Below are 19,319 nucleotides of genomic sequence, written 5' to 3'. Positions count from 1 at the left end.
CCGCCCAAGCACCGCTCAGGCCACGCCCAGGGGGCCCTGAGGGATTGTTGCGTCTGTTTCCCGGACCTGGGACAGTGTGGGCTTGGCTGTCTCTTAGGTTCCCTCTGGTCTCCTGCAAGATGACGGCGTCGTACGCGCCACGCACAGCCCATCCCTGCCGCCTCGAGAAGCGCTTTTCTTTTTTGTGTTGTTTTGGGATCCCTTTGATGGCCTCAGTGCTCCTGATACCCATGCCCTCTGGTAAGAGCCTGGAGAGGGTGTGCGCTTTGGCGGCGCGCTGGAGCGGGTCGGGGAGGAGGCGGACGGGGCCCAGGGCCCGGGAGCTTTGCTTGGTGGGTCGGGAGCAGGTGCGGCGCTGGGGCGGCCCCCGTCGTGCTATGCGAGTACCCAGGGGGTGTGGGCCCTGTGGTGCCGGAGTTGAGGGCTTGCGAGGCGTTGAGAAGTGAGCCCTGCGGGTGTTGCGCGCGGCTGGTGTTTTCCCCTGGCGGAACTGTGACCCCAGCGAGTGCTTGAAGTGTGCTTCCAGACTGAGGCAACTAGGGGTAGGGGAGCGCGGACTCGGGGCTTGGGGTGACGGCTTGGTCTCAGTACCCAGTGCGTGTGGCTGTTGCTAGGATCCGCGGTGTGCCGGTGGGGAAGTTTGTCCTGTGTTCCTTAGAGGGGTGATGACCTTGGGGAGAGGGGGGTTGTTTGTGCCGGGCTGGGAGACCCCGGGCTGGTTGTTACCGGGTGTTGGTTTACGGAACTAACCAGGCTTGTGGTGTCGGGTGTGGGGTAAGGAAGCTCACCGTTTGCGTTGCTGGGGTTTGGGAATCCCGTGTGGCCGTGCAGCGCTTGGGTGAGTGTGGGTTCCGGGTGCAAGCACGCTGAGGGCCCCTGGGGCTTAGAGGGTTTGGGAAGGCCACACCTTGCTTTTTGTACCTAATAGCAACAGTCACCTTGTTGTCCAAGATCATATTGGTGTTGGTTTGCAGGGTGTTCCTCTTTCAGTTTTTTTTTTTTTTTTTTTTTTGGAACATAGAATCATCTTCCTGTTTCCATCCAAGAGACGTTATCCAATTCCATTACCTAATGGCTTTTTGCCATTGTATTCCTTGTTTTCATAAGGGTGGGTCATATTTGAGGGGAATTCTGAATTAATCTTAAAAGCATTAGTAGCTTACTGACAAATGAGTATCCTAAGAAATACACAATAAATAATGTCAATCCGGTTTTCCCTTACACCCTTTAAGGGAAACTGAAGGCCTGAAGGCCCCCAACCATTATATTTGTTTAGTGTTTCACTGAATAAGAATTAGTGCTTATTATATATATATATATATATATATATATATATATATATTTATATATATATGCACTAAAGAAGACATGCTTGTTGTGTAACACATTTACAGTGAAGCCACAACCATTTTCAGTACTTTGGTATATTTCTTTCTGTCTTTATCTGCACCTATGTTTCTCTGCCCAAGTTATTTCTAGGATCCTATTACATATACAATTTGTATACTGCATTCTTTCCTTAGTAGCATTCATTCAACACATATTTGCCTTCTGTGTGCTGGGTTCTATGCTGGTCCTGAGGATACACTGGTGAGTGATAACAAAACTGTCCCATTTTTATGATCCTGATTTCACTATTGATCTGCTTGCACTCACACAAGTAGAAACAGAAACTGTTTTGCTCACTTAGAACCCCAGTGCCAGGCACACAGTGGCAGTCGAGAAATCGTTGCTAAAATTTATGGGGAGTGGCAGACAAATCAAAACGCTCTATGAACAAATATGTTAAAACCCAGCAGAAGTGTTTTGGAGGAAAGGAGCTCGATTCTCTGATAGCATTTAACAATGACTAGGGGCCGGGGCAATTTCTCTTACAGAAGAGGCCAAACTCTGCCTCTGTGGGGCTTCTGTACTTACTATTCCCTCAGACTTGGAACATTCTCTTCCGGCACCTTGTCTGTAAGGCTCCTTCTTACCCTTCAAGCCCAGTTGAGATGTCACCCCCTCAGGAGGCCCCTCTCTGACCACCCTATCTCAGATAGACACACACACTCCAGCCCAAATCCCCCCTGACTGGGAGTCACTCTTGCAAAACTGTCTTCTGCTCTCCCTACTAGAATGCAGAGATCTTCTCTGTCTTGTCACACTTGTGGTTCCAGATTTGCAGTTTTTTGCCCAGTGTCAACACTCTTGTATAACTATTGAGTGCCAGAAAGTGAAATATAAATAATATACTGTAATTAAGCTGGGACTTAGAGTGCCGGCAAAAATTCCTCCTGCTGCCAGGAGGAAGGTTCTTTAAACACCCGTCCTTAGGATGGCCTTTCTGCGGTGCCTAAGCTAAGTCAGGGGAAGCTGACTGTCAGAGAGGCTCTGTCTTCCACTGTTTATGTGGAGTCTGCAGGGCTCACAATACTGTAGTCTTGCTTGTTCCTGATCATCAAAAAGTTCGTTTCTGTGGGGGGAGTAGCGTGGGGAGGGGCCAGTGGCAATAAAAAGAAACCAAAAAAACGTTTTAAAAAAGGATCAAGTTTAGATCAGGCTTGGAGCCAACAGTTGAAGGAGACCATGACCGTTGTTTGGAAGAGAGGAAATAAAATGAATAGGGTGCAACGTGGAAGGTAACAAAACAGAAATGCAGAAAAGGAAACACAAGGCCAAGTTGAAAGTTCAAAGGTAAAATCAGGATAGGTATGAAATTAAGAGAAAGTACAAATGAGCCTCATTCTGCCGGGCAGAGAAAATATGGCACCAGAACACACATGTGAGCTTTGAAGCAGCTCCCAGGCCCAGAAGCAGGTTTGTAAGCAGACAGTGTTGTGCCTGGAGGCTTGCCATCTCAGCGATGGTTGCCAGCTACATGGAGTGGTAGAAGGGAACACTTGTCCAATTCGGGACCAGTCTCGTTCTTCCAGAAGGGGTCTGTTTTTTGGACAAAACCCACCATCTCTTGCTGTGAGTGGTGTCTTTTTTAGGTCTTTTCTTTCTCTCTAATGGAGGAATCCAAGATAGATCCAGAAGTGCTTACAGAGTAGTTTCTTCTGTCCTTACTCTACATATTATCATGCAAAGAGAGCAGTCCTTATCTGGTCAGTTGCTGGGTAACCAGAATACTGGGAGATACGCAACAGAAGAAATTACATGGCCAGATCTTTCTCCAGGGCATAAAGCTTAAAGGTGATTCTTTTCAGGATTAGATGCATCACAGTATATTCTTGACTGTGGTGTTCTCTTTGACTGCAGTGGTCTTTTGAGTGCCAGATCGTCTTGCCTAGCTCCTCTGCTGGACATACTGTGCTTGGTGTTACGGCTGCATGGGTGAATGGAGTCAGCCATGGGAACTATTAAACACAAAAACTTGTGATAGTGACTGAGAGATCCACACAGAGGACAGTCTAAGAGAAGGGGACTGGGCACCGCCTCCCCGGGGAAGCAGTCAGTGCTTGCTAGAGGAGCAGTTGAGTGGATTCAATGTAAGAAGACAGGAGTTGAGCAGGGTTTGCAGCTGAGCAGGAAGGAGGGGTGTTCAGAGCAGAGGAAGCAGTGTGATCAGAGACTTAGAGATATGACATGGCTGGGGGCTCTCAAGGACTGCAGAGCTACCCAGTGTGGCAGCAGGAAGACAAGCGAGGCAAGAGAAAGGCCAAGGACTAGATCAAAGAGCGAATCTCTGTGAAAAGCAACAGGATAGTCAGGAATGAACAATCCCCATCATTAAAATCCAGACATGATGTTATTACCTGTCCTTCCAGGGCACTTGAGCCCTTTTGTGTGACTTGGCACATAGCAAATCTAAACCGGGGTTACTTTAATTTCTGCAGACTCAGTAGAAGACCGTTTCTTGAGGATGACATTGCAGGGTGTGGTGTCAGTGTGGGAGGGTTTCAGATGAGTGTGAGGTGGGAAGCAGTGTCTGTAGTGGACCCAGGCTGCCGGCTGCTGGAGATGTTGGCTTGGGCAAGTTACTTAACCTACTGGGCCTTAGTTGGCTCATCTTAGAGAGGGGGAAATAGTGCCCAACTCATAGGATGAGTATGAAGGTAAGTTAAATTGTACTTAAAATAATGGTACGGGTAGTGCTGGATGTTTGCTATTTCTAAAATTATAAATACTATCACCACTGTTGTTTAAGAAACAAGACATACAGTCTTTGGTTACCGTACTTGGGAAAAAATAAAATCCCCATGATTTGGAGTTCCCCTTTGATAATGTTAAAGTACTGTTTCTAACAATAGCAGGGTTGGAGAATGGGCTCAAAATAAAACAAGAAAGCATAAATACTTTGACATGAAAGAAATCAGATACTCTGTTAAAGGGAAAGAGCTGTCATTCAACCAATGAGAAAAGTTGAAGACAGGCATAAAACAACCAAGAAAAAATTACGATTTGCTGATATCTCTGGAAGAAGTTGGCTGAGCAGAAGAGAGTTTGAATTTTGGTCTAAGAGTGTATGGAACTGGTAAGAGCGCTCATTCAGCTCTGGCACTAGGTATTACAAGTGCAGTGAGATGTCACCCATGGTCCTCAGAAGGTAGCCGTCTCGTAGGGAGTACAAACGCTAACAACTTCGCTGTGGAGTCGTCTTGGAAGAAGTAAATGGGGATCGTGAGGACACTTAACCCAGTTTTTTTTCTTTTTTTTAAGATTTTATTTATTTATTTGTCAGAAAGAGAGAGAGAGCACAAACAGGGAGAGTGGCAGGCAGAGAGAGAAGCAGGCTCCCTGCTGAGCAGGGAGCCCGATGCGGGGCTCGATCCCAGGACCCTGGGGCCGTGACCTGAGCCGAAGGCAGACGCTTAACCCACTGAATGACCCAGGTGTCCCTTAACCCAGTTTTTTGATGAGAGATGTCAAGAGCCACCAGAAGTGGCACGTCAGCTGAAACTGAAGGATGAGTGTGGGTGGGAGGGTGGGAGGAATGTGGGGTCTCTGGTCAAAGCTGAAGTTAAATGATGCAGGGAGGTCTGCAGTGCTGTCGTGATTTAGGTAATTTAATGTACACTGCCAGGAATTGAATAGGGCTTGAGACTAGGATGCAAGAGTGAGCAGAGTCCTGATAGTGATGGGCTTTACAAGTCTGCTAGCCATGATAAGGAGCCATAGGCATTGTCATGAAGGCATTGGGAAGTCACTGAAAGGTATCCGACTTGGAAGACCTTTGGTCACTGTGTGCTATCAACGTGACTCTGGCAGCATTGTGAAACATGAAATGAATGGAAAGGTGGTGAGGTAGGTAAGGGGGCCTGTTCAGAGATGCTGGTAGCACTTTAGAGAAGAAATGGCAGTGGTTTGAACTGGAGGGAAAGGTAGAATTAGAGATGTGCAACAGGCATTTGAGTTGTGAAGACTGTCTGTCGTCAACTCAACACCAAAAAACCCCAGCTAATCTAATTTAAAATGGGCGGGAGACATGAACAGACATTTCTCCATAGAAGACAGACAAATGGCCAAGAGACTCATGCAAAGGTTCGTCAGTATCACTCATCATCAGGGAAATGCAAATCAGGAGCACAGTGAGATACCACCTCCCACTTGTCAGAATGGGCAAAATCAAAAGCATAAAGATGTGGATAAACTGCCTTCTCATCCACTGTTGGTGGGAATTCAAACTAGTGCAGCCACTGTGGAAAACATACGGAGGTTCCTTAGCAATTTAGAAATAGTAATTCTGGGTATTTACCCTGAGAATGTGAAAACACTAATTTGAGAAGATATATGTACCACTATTTTTATTGCATCAGTATTTACGATAGCCAAAATATGGAAGCAACCCAAGGGTCTATCAATAGATGAATGGATAAAGAAGGTGTGGTACACACACACACACACACACACACACACACACACACACAGTGAACTATTACTTAGCCATGAAAAAGAATGGAATCTTGCCATTTGCAGCAACATGGATGGATCTAGAGGATATAATGCCAAATGAAATAAGTCAGTAAGAGAAAGACAAATGCCATATGATTTCATGTGCATAATGGAAATTTTTTTTTTTTTTTTTTTAAAGAGAGAAAGCACAAGTGGAGGGGTTGGGGCAGAGGGAGAGGAATTAAGAATCTCAGGCAGACTCCACACTCAGCACAGAGCCTGATGCAAGGCTCGATCTCATGATACTGAGATCATGACCTGAGCTGAAATCAAGAGTCAGACGCTTAACCAACTGAGCCACCCAGGCACCCCCATATATGGAACTTCTTAGAAACAAAACAAATGAACAAAGAAAAAAGATAAACTAAAAAACAGACTCTTAAATTTAGAGAACAAACTGGTAGTTACCAGAGGGGAGGTTGGAGGGGGATGGGTGAAATAGGTGAAGGGGATTAAAAGTACATTTATTGTGATGATTATTGAGTAATATATAGAACTTTTGAATCACTATATTGTACACCTGAAAACTAATATAACACTGCTTGTTAATTTTTCAAGAATTAAAAATTTAAGAACCCATCTGTCTTGTTTGCTGGGCATGTGTGAGTGTGAAGAATCAAGAGTCCACACTTTGGCTTCAAAATATTATACAGATAGCATGTCAGGTATGTGGGGAGGCAACTGAGTATATACAGTCGGCACCTTGGCTAGAGATCAAGCATAGAGACCAGGATTCGGGAGGCAGCTCTTCTCAGTGGTAGTGAGGTCATGGGAGTATACACACTCACCCAGAGGGATGTGCAGAACGAAGTAACGAGAGTTCCCACAGCAACCCATTAGGAACATCACATTATGGAATTAGGCAGAGAAGGAAGGGTAGCCAGAGGATAAAAAACATCAGTGTTCTGAGCAAGAGAAGTAATTTTATTGTAAAACAGTGTGATATTGGGTGCAATTATCATAGTGTATAAAGGTTACAGAGCAAGTTGTAAACTCTGCACATTTTTGAAAGCATGTCTTATAAATTGAACATGCAAGGAAGAAGAAATACTTCAAATTAGCTGAATGGTTAAACCATCCAATTGACATTTCTTTTTCCGAACAGATCACTATATATGAAAGTCATATTTGGAATTCTATCTTCTTTATCTGCTTCCAAGATAGTTACTGAAATTGAATGCAAGGAAGACTTGTATTACTTAATCAGGGGCATGCTGTTACTTGATTTCTTTCTTGGTGGTTCCATGATTTCTAATGATGTTATGCATTTCTATCTAGCATGGAATTATATAGCATTTCTAGCTGAAGGAATGTGGGATCCATTGATCAGTGGAGGAAGATGAAATTATGTTTAAAATAATGCCCCCCAAAGCAACATTTTTTCTTGTAAGGCTGTTCATACTAAATTTTGATATTTAAGTGGCATCTGTTCACTTTTGAGAAGCTTGGTTCACTCATATGAAGTATGAAATGAAGTCTTATATTAAAGACTTTAGTGCATTTTAATCTTGATCTATGAACTACATAATGCTATTTCATAATCACTTGATACTCTAGCATTTCTGAAGTACCCACTGGGTACACAGTGCATTAGAAAAAGAAGACCTATGATCTCTGACCTCTAGAAACTCGTCTTCTGCAACGAGGAGACTGAGCCTGAAGTGACGAGTTTTCATTAGTTTGTTTCAGACTACGGAAGAGTAATCAGAGCAGAGTGCTGTGTACTACAGAAGGCTTTTTAGAGGAGAGGCGAGTTTTGAAATGAATTTAGAAAAAAGTGGGAAAGGATGCTTATCTACATAATATTGTTAAGACCTAAACCATTGATTTTGTCTGTTCAATTTATTGTTGAAAGAAAATTCATCTTATTCCCCAACAAATCAAAACCTGGTAGGATGTTACTGAAAATAAGCAAGGCACATCCTCAACTACTATCACCACTTGGGTAAAAGTGTGGAAGAATCATTTAAAATCTTGCCAAGGATCTTTCCATTTATTCTGTATTACCTATCTGCTGGGAAACCATAGTCCCTGGTTGGTGAAAGAGATAAAATACTTCATTTTCATGTTCTCATTCTCTTATTCCTAGATGCCTGTGATGCTCCTCCGAGATACAGCACTATGAGGCCAAATGTTACTAAACCCAATTATAATCCTGGGGACAGAGTATACTTCAAGTGTCGACCAGGATACAAGCTTTTGCCACCTTTTCGTCCCGTATCTTCCGTTTGTCAGCCTGATAACACATGGACACCTCTCAACGAGGCTTGTACAGGCAAGTGTAAAAAACTTTTTTTTTTAAATTATTCTAGAGATTTCACACATCGTAGGTTGCATACTGCACTAGTGCAGTGATTGTTTTCTCATGTGAATGTAGGTTTTAGATAGCAATGTAGTTTTTCAGGCTTTGAAAAATCTCCAGGGAATCTTTCTTGGCAATTGGTCACCTGGTTAAATGTGAAATTTAAGTTTGGCCTCATAATAGTCAAAGAAAGAAAATAACACTCTCATGAATTCAGAAGAGCAATGTAGAATTTTGATTTTTAATTTAAATGTTTTGAAATTGCTATGAAATATGCTAATTTAAACATTTAAGTATTTTGAAATGTTTTGAAATCACTGTGAAACAATGAATTTATAAATTTTCTTTTAGAAAAATCATGTGAACATCCAGGAGAACCTCTAAATGGCCAGTTAGTCGGTGTAAATGGATCTTTTATCTTTGGTTCACAAGTTCACTATTCTTGTAATGAGGGGTAAGTTGTTCCTTAGAGGAAATAAGATAAATACTACTAATTCCATTTTTGTTTTGCTTCTCTTAAGCATTCCCATAAAGTTGATTTCTTTCGTTTTATGTGACAAGTTATACTTATAGCCTAACAAGTCTCAGGCTTTTTATTGAAACTGAGAAGATGTGTAATTAGCAGAAAGAAATATAAATTGAAGAAAAGGAAAATTCTATAATATTTACTATAAACATATTGTAAGCACTAATCATGATGACTTCATTTTTGACAATAAAGTGCACCCTATTTAAAATGATAACTCTCAAAGTTGATGTTGGGCTTATAGAAATGGGAGGTCAAATTGCCAACTGTAGATATTCTTATATTGAGACAATTCTAAGGTGTTACAATGTCAAAATTCACGTGGTTAGCCTGGACCATTATGTTGATCAGGATTTGTTAGTTGGATTTTTGTGACTGCTACAAAGTTTAAGTATCTCAAAAAGAGATACTGAGCACTTAAGAATAACAGCCTTGGGGGGCGGAGCAAGATGGCAGAGGTGTAGGACACCTGGACTTCGTCTGGTCTCAGGAATTGAGCTGGATAGGGATCAAACCATTCTGAACACCTACAAACTCAACAGGAGATGGAAGAAAAGAATAGCAACAAGTCTCTGAACAGAAAAGCGACCACTTTCTGGAAGGTAGGATGTGCGGAGAAGTGAATCCGAGGCGATATTCGGGAGGATAGATGGCGGGGGAGGGGGCCTCCGTCGGCCGCTTCTGGCAAGTGATAGAGCCCCAGAGCACAAAATCGGAACTTTTAGAAGTCGGCTCCGCTGAGGGATGTCACTCCAGTGGCTAAGCGGGGGGTGGAACCCTCGCGGGACAGTGTGGTCTCAGGACCCTTGGGGTCACAGAAAGACCGGGGGTGCCTGAGTGTGGCAGAGCTCCCAGGTATCGGAGGGGGGAAGCCGGCTGCAGAGACGCAGCCGACACGCGGGCTCTCAGCTCGGGGTTACCATATACCGTGATCCGCGGCACAGTCGGACCCCTGCTACTCCAGCAGGGACCCAACAAGCAGCAGATCTGGGGAGACTCCCCTTCTTCCCCCAGGAGGAGCGGCGCGGGAGCGCACCGCAGGGATCTGCTGGGTTTGGAGACTCCACAGGGGGTCGGGTGCCAGAGATAGAAACGCTCGGTCACAGGCCGGTTGAGCACGGAGTGTGGCCGGAGACCGGGGAGACGGGAGTGACTGACTGCTTTTCTCTGGGGGTGCACTAAGGAGCGGGGCCCCGAGTTCTCGGCTCCTCCGGGGCAGAGACTGGGAGGCCGCCATTTTCACTCTCGTCCTCCAAAGCTGTACGGAAAGCTTCCAGGGAACAAAAGCTCCCGAGAGCAAACCCGAGCAGATTACTTAGCCGGGACCGGGCAAGGGCGGGGCAATTCCGCCTCCGGCAAAGACATTTGGGAACCATGGCAACAGGCCCCTCCCCCAGAAGATCAGCGAGAACAGCCAGCCAAGACGAAGATTACCGATCAATGAGAACAGCAGAACTCCAGCGCTAGGGGAATAACGCACATAGAATCCATGGCTTTTCCCCCATGATTCTTTAGTCTTTCAAAGTTAATATTTTTTTTTAACTGTCTTTTTTTTTTTGAATTTTTCTTTTTCCCTTTTTCAACCAACATCTTATCAATCCCTTTTTTAAAAAAAAATTTTTATTTTTCATTTTTAGAGTCATATTCTGTCCCTTTATAGTAGTTACCCTTATTTTTCGCATATATATATATGTATATATATATATATATAAGTTGTTCTTTCTTTAAAATTTTGAGATAGTTTCTTCTAACAGATCAAAATATACCCTAAATCTCTAGTGTATGGTTTTGTTCTACTCTCCTGCCTGATCACATTCTCTTCCTCTTTTTTTCTTTTTTTTTTAAAATCCTCTTCTTTGTTTTTTCAAACAACTTCTTATCAATTCCTTTTATAAAATTTTTTATAATTTTCATCTTTACATTCATATTCCATCCCTTCATCATATCAGCGCTTATTTTTGTACATATATAAGTTTTTCTTTCTTTAAAATTTTGGGAGGCGCTTTCTTCTAACAGACCAAAATAAACCCAAAATCTGCTGTGTGGCACTGATCTATGCACCAGCCTGATTATATTTGATCATATTCTGGTTTTTTTTGTTTTGTTATGTTTTTGTTTGTTTTTTTCTTTTTCTTTTTCTTTTTTTTCTTTTTCTTTTTTCTTTCTTTCCCTTTCTTTTCCCCCGGCTTCAGGTCTTTTCTGATTTGTTTAGAGTATATTTTCTGGGGACATTGTTACCCTGTTAGCATTTTGTTCTCTCATTAATCTATTCTCCTCTGGACAAAATGACAAGACAGAAAAAATCTCCTCAACAAAAAGAACAAGAGGTAGTACCGACTGCCAGGGACCTACTCAATACGGACATTAGTACGATGTTGGATCTAGAGTTCAGAATCATGACTTTAAAGATACTAGCTGGGCTTGAAAAAAGCATGGAAGTTATTAGAGAAACCCTTTCTGGAGAAATAAAAGAACTAAAATCTAACCAAGTCGAAATGAAAAAGGCTATTAATGAGGTGCAATCAAAAATGGGGTCTCTAACTGCTAAGCTAGGATAAATGAGGTAGAACAGAGAATCAGTGATATAGAAGACCAAATGATGGAAAGCAAAGAAGCTGAGAAAAAGAGAGATAAGCAACTACTGGATCACGAGGGCAGAATTCGAGAGATAAGCGATACCGTAAGACGAAACAACATTAGAATAATTGGGATCCAGAAGAAGAAGAAAGAGAGAGAGGGGCAGAAGGTATACTGGAGCAAATTATAGCAGAGAACTTCCCTAATTTGGGGAAGGAAACAGGCATCAAAATCCAGGAGACACAGAGAACCCCTCTCAAAATCAATAAAAATAGGTCAACACCCTGACATCTAATAGTAAAACTTACGAGTCTCAGAGACAAAGAGAAAATCCTGAAAGCAGCTCAGGAGAAGAGATATGTAACCTACAATGGTAGAAACATTAGATTGGCAACAGACCTATCCACAGAGACCTGGCAGGCCAGAAAGGACTGGCATGGTATATATTCAGAGCACTAAATGAGAAAAATATGCAGCCAAGAATACTATATCCAGCTAGGCTGTCATTGCAAATAGGAGGAGAGATAAAAAGCTTCCAGGACAAAAAAAAACTAAAGGAATTTGCAAACATGAAACCAGCCCTATAAGAAATATTGAAAGGGGTCCTCTAAGCAAAGAGAGAGCCTAAAAGCAACATAGACCAGAAAGGAACACAGAGAATATACAGTAACAGTCACCTTACAGGCAATACAGTGGCACTAAATTCATATCCTGAATAGTTCAATAGTTACCCTGAATGTAAATGGACTAAATGCCCCAGTCAAAAGACACAGGCTATCAGATTGGATTAAAAAACAAGACCCATCGATATGCTGTCTGCAAGAGACTCATTTTAGACCCAAAGACACCCCCAGATTGAAAGTGAGGGGGTGGAAAACCATTTACCATGCTAATGGACACCAAAAGAAAGCTGGGGTGGCAATCCTTATATCAGACAAATTAGATTTTAAACCAAAGACTGTAATGAGAGATGAGGAAGGACACTATATCCTACTTAAAGGGTCTATCCAACAAGATCTAACAATTGTAAATATCTATGCCCCTAACATGGGAGCAGCCAATTATATAAGGCGATTAATAACAAAAGCAAAGAAACACATTGACAACAATACAATAATAGTGGGGGACTTTAACAGCCCCGTCACTGCAATGGACAGATCATCTAAGCAAAAGATCAACAAGGAAATAAAGACTTTAAGTGACACACTGGACCAAATGGACTTCACAGACATATTCAAAACATTCCATCCCAAAGCAACGGAATACACATTCTTCTCTAGTGCCCATGGAACATTCTCCACAATCGATCACGTCCTAGGTCATAAATCAGGTCTCAACCGGTACCAAAAGATTGGGATCATTCCCTGCCTATTTTCAGACCACAATGCTTTGAAACTAGAACTCAATCACAAGAGGAATGTCGGAAAGAACTCAAATACATGGAGGCTAAAGAGCATCTACTAAAGAATGAATGGGTCAACCAGGAAATTAAAGAAGAATTTAAAAAATTCATGGAAACCAATGAAAATGAAAACACAACTGTTCAAAATCTTTGGGATGCAGCAAAGGCAGTCCTAAGAGGAAAGTATATAGCAATACAAGCCTTTCTCAAGAAACAACAAAGGTCTCAAGTACACAGCCTAACCCTACACCTAAAGGAGCTGGAGAAAGAACAGCAAATAAAGCCTAAACGCAGCAGGAGAAGAGAAATAATAAAGATCAGAGCAGAAATCAATGAAATAGAAACCAAAAGAACAGTAGAACAGATCAACGAAACTAGGAGCTGGTTCTTTGAAAGAATTAACAAGATTCATAAGCCCCTGGCCAGATTTATCAAAAAGAAAAGAGAAATGACCCAAATCAACAAAATCATGAATGAGAGAGATCACAACCAACACCAAAGAAATACAAACAATTGTAAGAACATATTATGAGCAACTCTATGCCAGCAAATTAGATAACCTGGAAGAAATGGATGCATTCTTAGAGATGTATCAACTACCAAAACTGAACCAGGAAGAAATAGAAAACCTGAACAGACCTATAACCAGTAAGGAAATTGAAGCAGTCATCAAAAATCTCCCAACAAACAAAAGCCCAGGGCCAGATGGCTTCCCAGGGGAATTCTACCAAACATTTCAAGAAGAATTAATACCTATTCTTCTGAAACTGTTCCAAAAAATAGAAATGGAAGGAAAACTTCCAAACTCGTTTTACGAGGCCACCATTACCTTGATCCCCAAACCAGACAAAGACCCCATCAAAAAGGAGAATTACAGACCAATATCCTTGATGAACATGGATGCAAAAATTCTCACCAAAATACTAGCCAATAGGATCCAACAGTACTTTAAAAGGATTCTTCACCACGACCAAGTGGGATTTATCCCTGGGCTGCAAGGTTGGTTCATCATCCGCAAATCAATCAATGTGATACAATACATGAACAAAAGAAAGAACAAGAATCATATGATCCTCTCAATAGATGCAGAAAAAGCATTTGACAAAGTACAGCATCCTTTCTTGATCAAAACTCTTCAGAGTATAGGGATAGAGGGTACATACCTCAATATCATAAAAGCCATCTATGAAAAACCTACAGCGAATATCATTCTCAATGGGGAAAAACTGAGAGCTTTCCCCCTAAGGTCAGGAATGCGGCAGGGATGCCCACTATCACCCCTGCTATTCAACATAGTATTAGAAGTCCTAGCCACAGCAATCAGACAACAAAAAGAAATCAAAGGCATCCAAATCGGCAAAGAAGTCAAACTCTCACGCTTTGCAGATGATATGATACTTTATGTGGGAAACCCAAAAGATTCCACCCCAAAACTGCTAGAACTCCTACAGGAATTCAGTCAAGTGGCAGGATATAAAATCAATGCACAGAAATCAGTGACTTTCCTATCCACCAACAAGACAGAAGAAAGAGAAATTAAGGAGTCAATCCCATTTACAATTGCACCCAAAGCCATAAGATGCCTAGGAATAAATCTAAGCAAAGAGGCAAAGGATCTGTACTCAGAAAACTATAAAATACTCATGAAAGAAATTGAGGAAGACACAAAGAAATGGAAAAATGTTCCATGCTCATGGATTGGAAGAACAAATATTCTGAAGATGTCAATTCTACCTAGCGCAATCTACACATTCAATGCAATCCCCATCAAAATACCATCCGTTTTTTTCAAAGAAATGGAACAAATAATCCTAAAATTTGTATGGAACAGAAAAGACCCCGCATAGCCAGAGGAATGTTGAAAAAGAAAAGCAAAGCTGGCGGCATCACAATTCCGGACTTCCAGCTCTACTACAAAGCTGTCATCATCAAGACAGTATGGTACTGGCACAAAAACAGACACATAGATCAATGGAACAGAATAGAGAGCCCAGAAATGGACCCTCAACTATATGGTCAACTAATCTTTGACAAAGCAGGAAAGAATGTCCAATGGAAAAAAGACAGTCTCTTCAACAAATGGTGTTGGGAAAATTGGACAGCCACATGCAGAAGAATGAAACTGGACCATTTCCTTACACCATGCACAAAAATAAGACTCCAAATGGTTGAAAGACCTAAATATGAGATAGGAGTCCATCAAAATCCTAGAGGAGAACACAGGCAGCAACCTCTTCGACCTCAGCCGCAGCAACTTCTTCCTAGAAACATCGCCAAAGGCAAGGGAAGCAAGGGCAAAAATGAACTATTGGGACTTCATCAAGATAAGAAGCTTTTGCACAGCAAAAGAAACAATCAACAAAACCAAAAGACAACTGACAGAATGGGAGAAGATACTTGCAAATGACATATCAGATAAAGGGCCAATATCCAAAATCTATAAAGAACTTATCAAACTCAACACCCAAAGAGCAAAGAATCCAATCAAGAAACGGGCAGAAGACATCAACAGACATTTTTCTAAAGAAGACATCCAAATGGCCAACAGACACATGAAAAAGTGCTCAACATCGCTCGGCATCAGGGAAATCCAAATCAAAACCTCAATGAGATACCACCTCACACCAGTCAGAATGGCTAAAATTAACAAGTCAGGAAACGACAGATGTTGGCGGGGATGCGGAGAAAGGGGAACCCTCCTACATTGTTGGTGGGAATGCAAGCTGGTGCAGCCAGTCTGGAAAACAGTATGGACGTTCCTCAAAAAGTTGAAAATAGAGCTACCATACGATCCAGCAATTGCACTACTGGGTATTTACCCCAAAGATACAAATGTAGGGATCCGAAGGGGTACGTGCACCCCGATGTTTATAGCAGCAATGTCCACAATAGCCAAATTGTGGAAAGAGCCAATATGTCCATCAACAGATGAATGGATAAAGAAGAGGTGGTATATATATATATATATATATATATATATATATATATATATACAATGGAATATTATGCAGCCATCAAAAGGAATGAGATCTTGCCATTTGCAATGACGAGGATTGAACTGGAGGGTGTTATGCTGAGTGAAATAAGTCAATCAGAGAAAGACATGTATCATATGACCTCACCGATATGAGGAATTCTTAATCTCAGGAAACAAACTGAGGGTTGCTGGAGTGGGGGGTGGGGTGGGAGGGATGGGGTGGCTGGGTGATAGACAATGGGGAGGGTATGTGCTATGGTGAGCGCTGTGAATTGTGCAAGAGTGTTGAATCTCAGATCTGTACCTCTGAAACAAATAATGCAATATATGTTAAGAAAAAGAAGAAGAAGAAGAAGATAGCAGGAGGGGAAGAATGAAGGGGGCAAATTGGAAGGGGAGACAAACCGTGAGAGACGATGGACTCTGAAAAACAAACTGAGGGTTCTAGAGGGGAGGGGGATGGGAGGATGGGTTAGCCTGGTGATGGGTATTAAAGAGGGCATGTTCTTCATGGAGCACTGGGTGTTATGCACAAACAATGAATCATGGAACACTGCATCAAAAACTAATGATGTAATGTATGGTAATTAATATAACAATAAAAAATTAAAAAAATAACTGCCTTTGTTGTATAGGGCTGTTTTAATAATATATATTGGGGATATTGGGCATTTATGAAAAATGTTCACCTAGAGGATAAATGGAATACAATATGGAAATGTATCTGATTTTTTTTTTTTTTTTTTTTGAGGAGAGAGAGTGCATGCATGTGAGTTGTTTGGGAGAGGGGGCAGAAAGAGAGGGAGAGAGAGAATCTTAAGCAGGCTCCACTCTCAGTGCAGATCTGGAAGCAGGGCTTGATCTCACAACCCTGAGATCATGACCTGAGCTCAAATCAAGAGTCAGAACTGAGCAACTGAGCCACCCAGGTGCCCCGCATCTGATTTTTTTAATACTTACTTTATACCCTGCTACTTTGCTGAATTCATTTATTAATGCTCCTAACACTTTTGTTCTGGTGGAATCTTTAGGGTTTTCTACAGAGAAGATCACATCATCTTCAAACTGCTAATTTTACTTCTTCCTTTCCAGTTTGGATGTTTTGGATATCTTTTATTTCTTTTTCTTGCCAAACTGCTGTGGCTAGAATTTCCAGTACTGTGTTGAGTAGAACTGGTAAAAGCAGGCATCCTTGACTTGTTCCTCGTCTTAGAGGAAAAGCTTCCAGCTTTTCACCATTGAGTATGGTATTTTCTGTGGGTTTTTCATGAATGGCTTTTATTATCTTAAGATAGTTTTCTTGTCTTCCTAGTTCATTGAGTATATTTATCATGAAAGAATGTTGAATTTTGTCAAATGCTTTTTCTGCATCACTTGAGATGATGATGTGGTTTTTGTCCATTCTGCTGATGTGGCATATGACATTGATTATTTTTCACGTTGAACCATCCTTGTATGCCAAGAATAAATCTCGCTTGTTCGTGGTGTATAATATGCTGCAGAATTTTGTTGTTTAGTATTTTTTGATGATATTTGCATCATTGTTCATAAGAGATACTGGTCTTTAGCTTTATTTCCTTGTAGTGTGTTCGTCTGGTTTTGGTATCATGTTGATGCTGATCTCATAATGAATTTGGAAGACTTCCCTCTTGAATTTTTTGGAAAGGTTTGAGAAGGATAGGTATTAGTTCTTCTTTAAATGTTTGGTAGAGGGGCGCCTGGGTGGCTCAGTCGTTAAGCGTCTGCCTTTGGCTCAGGTCATGGTCCTGGGGTCCTGGGATCGAGCCCCGCATCAGGCTCCCTGCTTGGCGAGAAGCCTGCTTCTCCCTCTCCCACTCCCCCTGCTTGTGTTCCCTCTTTTGCTATGTCTCTCTCTGTGAAATAAATAAATAAATAATCTTAAAAAAAAATGTTTCGTAGAATTCACCCATGAAACCATCAGGTCTAGTGTTTTTCTTTATTGGGAGAATTTTGATTGCTGATTCAATCTCCTTACTGGTTATAAGTCTATTCATATTTTCTGTTTCTTCATGGTTTAGTTTTGGTAGGCTTTGTCTTTCCAGGGATTTGTCTGTTTTATCTAGGTTATCCAATTTGCTGGTGTAAAATTGCTGAGTACTTTATTGTATTTTGTATTTCTGTGGAGTTGATAGTAATGTTCCCACTTAAATTTCTGATTTCAGTGAATTGAGTCTTCTCTTTCTCTCTCTCTCTTTTTTTTTTTTTTGGTAGTTTATTTTATTTTTTTAAATTTTATTTTATTATGTTACGTTAGTCACCATACATTACATCATTAGTTTTTGATGTAGTGCTCCATGATTTATTGTTTGCGTATAACACCTGGTGCTTTCTCTCTCTCTTAGTCCATCTGTCTAAAGGTTTGTGAATTCAGCTTTTGATTTCATTGATTTTCTGTATTGTTTTTCTCGTCTATTTTATTTATCTCCTCTCTAATCTGTAGTACTTACTTCCTTCTGCTACCTTGGTTTAGTTTTTCTTTTCTTAGTACTGTTAGCTGTAATGTTTGGTTATTGATTTCAGATCTTTCATTTTTAAAAGTAAGCCTTTATGGTCATAAATCTCCACCTTAGCACTGCTTTCACTGCATCCCATAAGTTTTGGTATGCTGTGTTTTCATCTTCATTCACCTGAAAGTATTTTCTAATTTCCCTTTGATTTCTTCTTTGATCCATTGGTTGTTTCAATGTTTATTTTTCACAATTTTGAGAATTTTCTGGTTTTCCTTTTAATACTTGTTTCTAACTTCATCCCATTGTGGCCAGAGAAAATATTTTGTATGATATATATTTTTTAAAATCATTGATTAATTAATATTATTTTGTGGCCTAACATAATTATCATATTAATTATTTATTATATAATTATGTTATTAATAGCATTAATTTATCTTGTTGATTTGTGGCCTAGCATAGGGTCTGTCCTGGAAAGTGTCCCATATGCGTGTGAGAGGAACATGTATTTTGTTGTTGTTGGGTAGAATGCTCTACATATGTCTGTGCCATCTCATTGGTTTATTGTATTGTTGAAGTGCTCTATTTCCTTATTTTCTTTTTAGTTGTTCTTCCCACTCTTGTGAGTTGGGTATTGAAGTGTCCAACTATTAGTATAGAAATACCTATTATGAGAAATGTGTAGTCCCTCCTTTAATTCTGTCAGTTTTTGCTGATATATATTTATGTCATGGCATTAGATACATAAATGTTTATAATTGTTATATTCTTTCCGTATTTAACCCTTACTAATATAATGTCCTTCTTTGTTTCCTATAATCATTTTTTATTTAAAGTCTATTTTGTCTGAAATATAGCCACTCCTGCTCTCCTTTGGTTACTCTTTGTAACCAAACTATTTCCATCCTTTCAATTTCAACTCATATGTGTCTTTGAAGCTTAAATGAGTCTCTGGTAGATATTGTATAGTTGGATGATGTGTTTTTATCCATTCTGCTGATCTCTGTCTTTTGCTTGGAGAGCTTAATCCATTTACATTTAAAGTAATTACTGACAAGGAGACACTTCTGAAATGTGCTATTTTTTTCTATATTCCTTATAGCTTTTTATGTCCCTCATTTCCTGTATTACTGCTTTATTTTGTGTGTAGTTGATTTTTGTAGTGAAATGTTTAAATTCCACTCTCA

The 19,319-nt window shown here is 40.8% G+C and overlaps 1 protein-coding gene across 9 annotated transcripts in view; it reads left to right on the top strand.

The window, feature by feature from the left end:
• The first annotated feature begins 19 nt into the window (after positions 1-19).
• The window catches only part of LOC118537146 (membrane cofactor protein-like), a 44,634-nt gene continuing 25,334 nt past the window's right edge, over positions 20-19,319 (top strand). For 4 of the 9 annotated variants that reach the window (XM_078078199.1, XM_078078195.1, XM_078078197.1 and 1 more), the window contains exons 1-3: positions 20-240; positions 7,967-8,152; positions 8,531-8,633. In XM_078078199.1, the coding sequence (XP_077934325.1) occupies positions 120-240; positions 7,967-8,152; positions 8,531-8,633 (410 nt within the window). In that variant the 5' untranslated portion in view covers positions 20-119. The remainder of the gene's footprint in view (positions 241-7,966; positions 8,153-8,530; positions 8,634-19,319) is intronic. The other 5 variants (XM_078078200.1, XM_078078202.1, XM_078078201.1 and 2 more) reach the window with 2 other exon arrangements.

This window comes from Halichoerus grypus, chromosome 7 (genome assembly GCF_964656455.1).
Source record: "Halichoerus grypus chromosome 7, mHalGry1.hap1.1, whole genome shotgun sequence".
Lineage (NCBI taxonomy): Eukaryota > Metazoa > Chordata > Mammalia > Carnivora > Phocidae > Halichoerus > Halichoerus grypus.
This window is presented reverse-complemented; position numbering and strand designations above follow the sequence as displayed.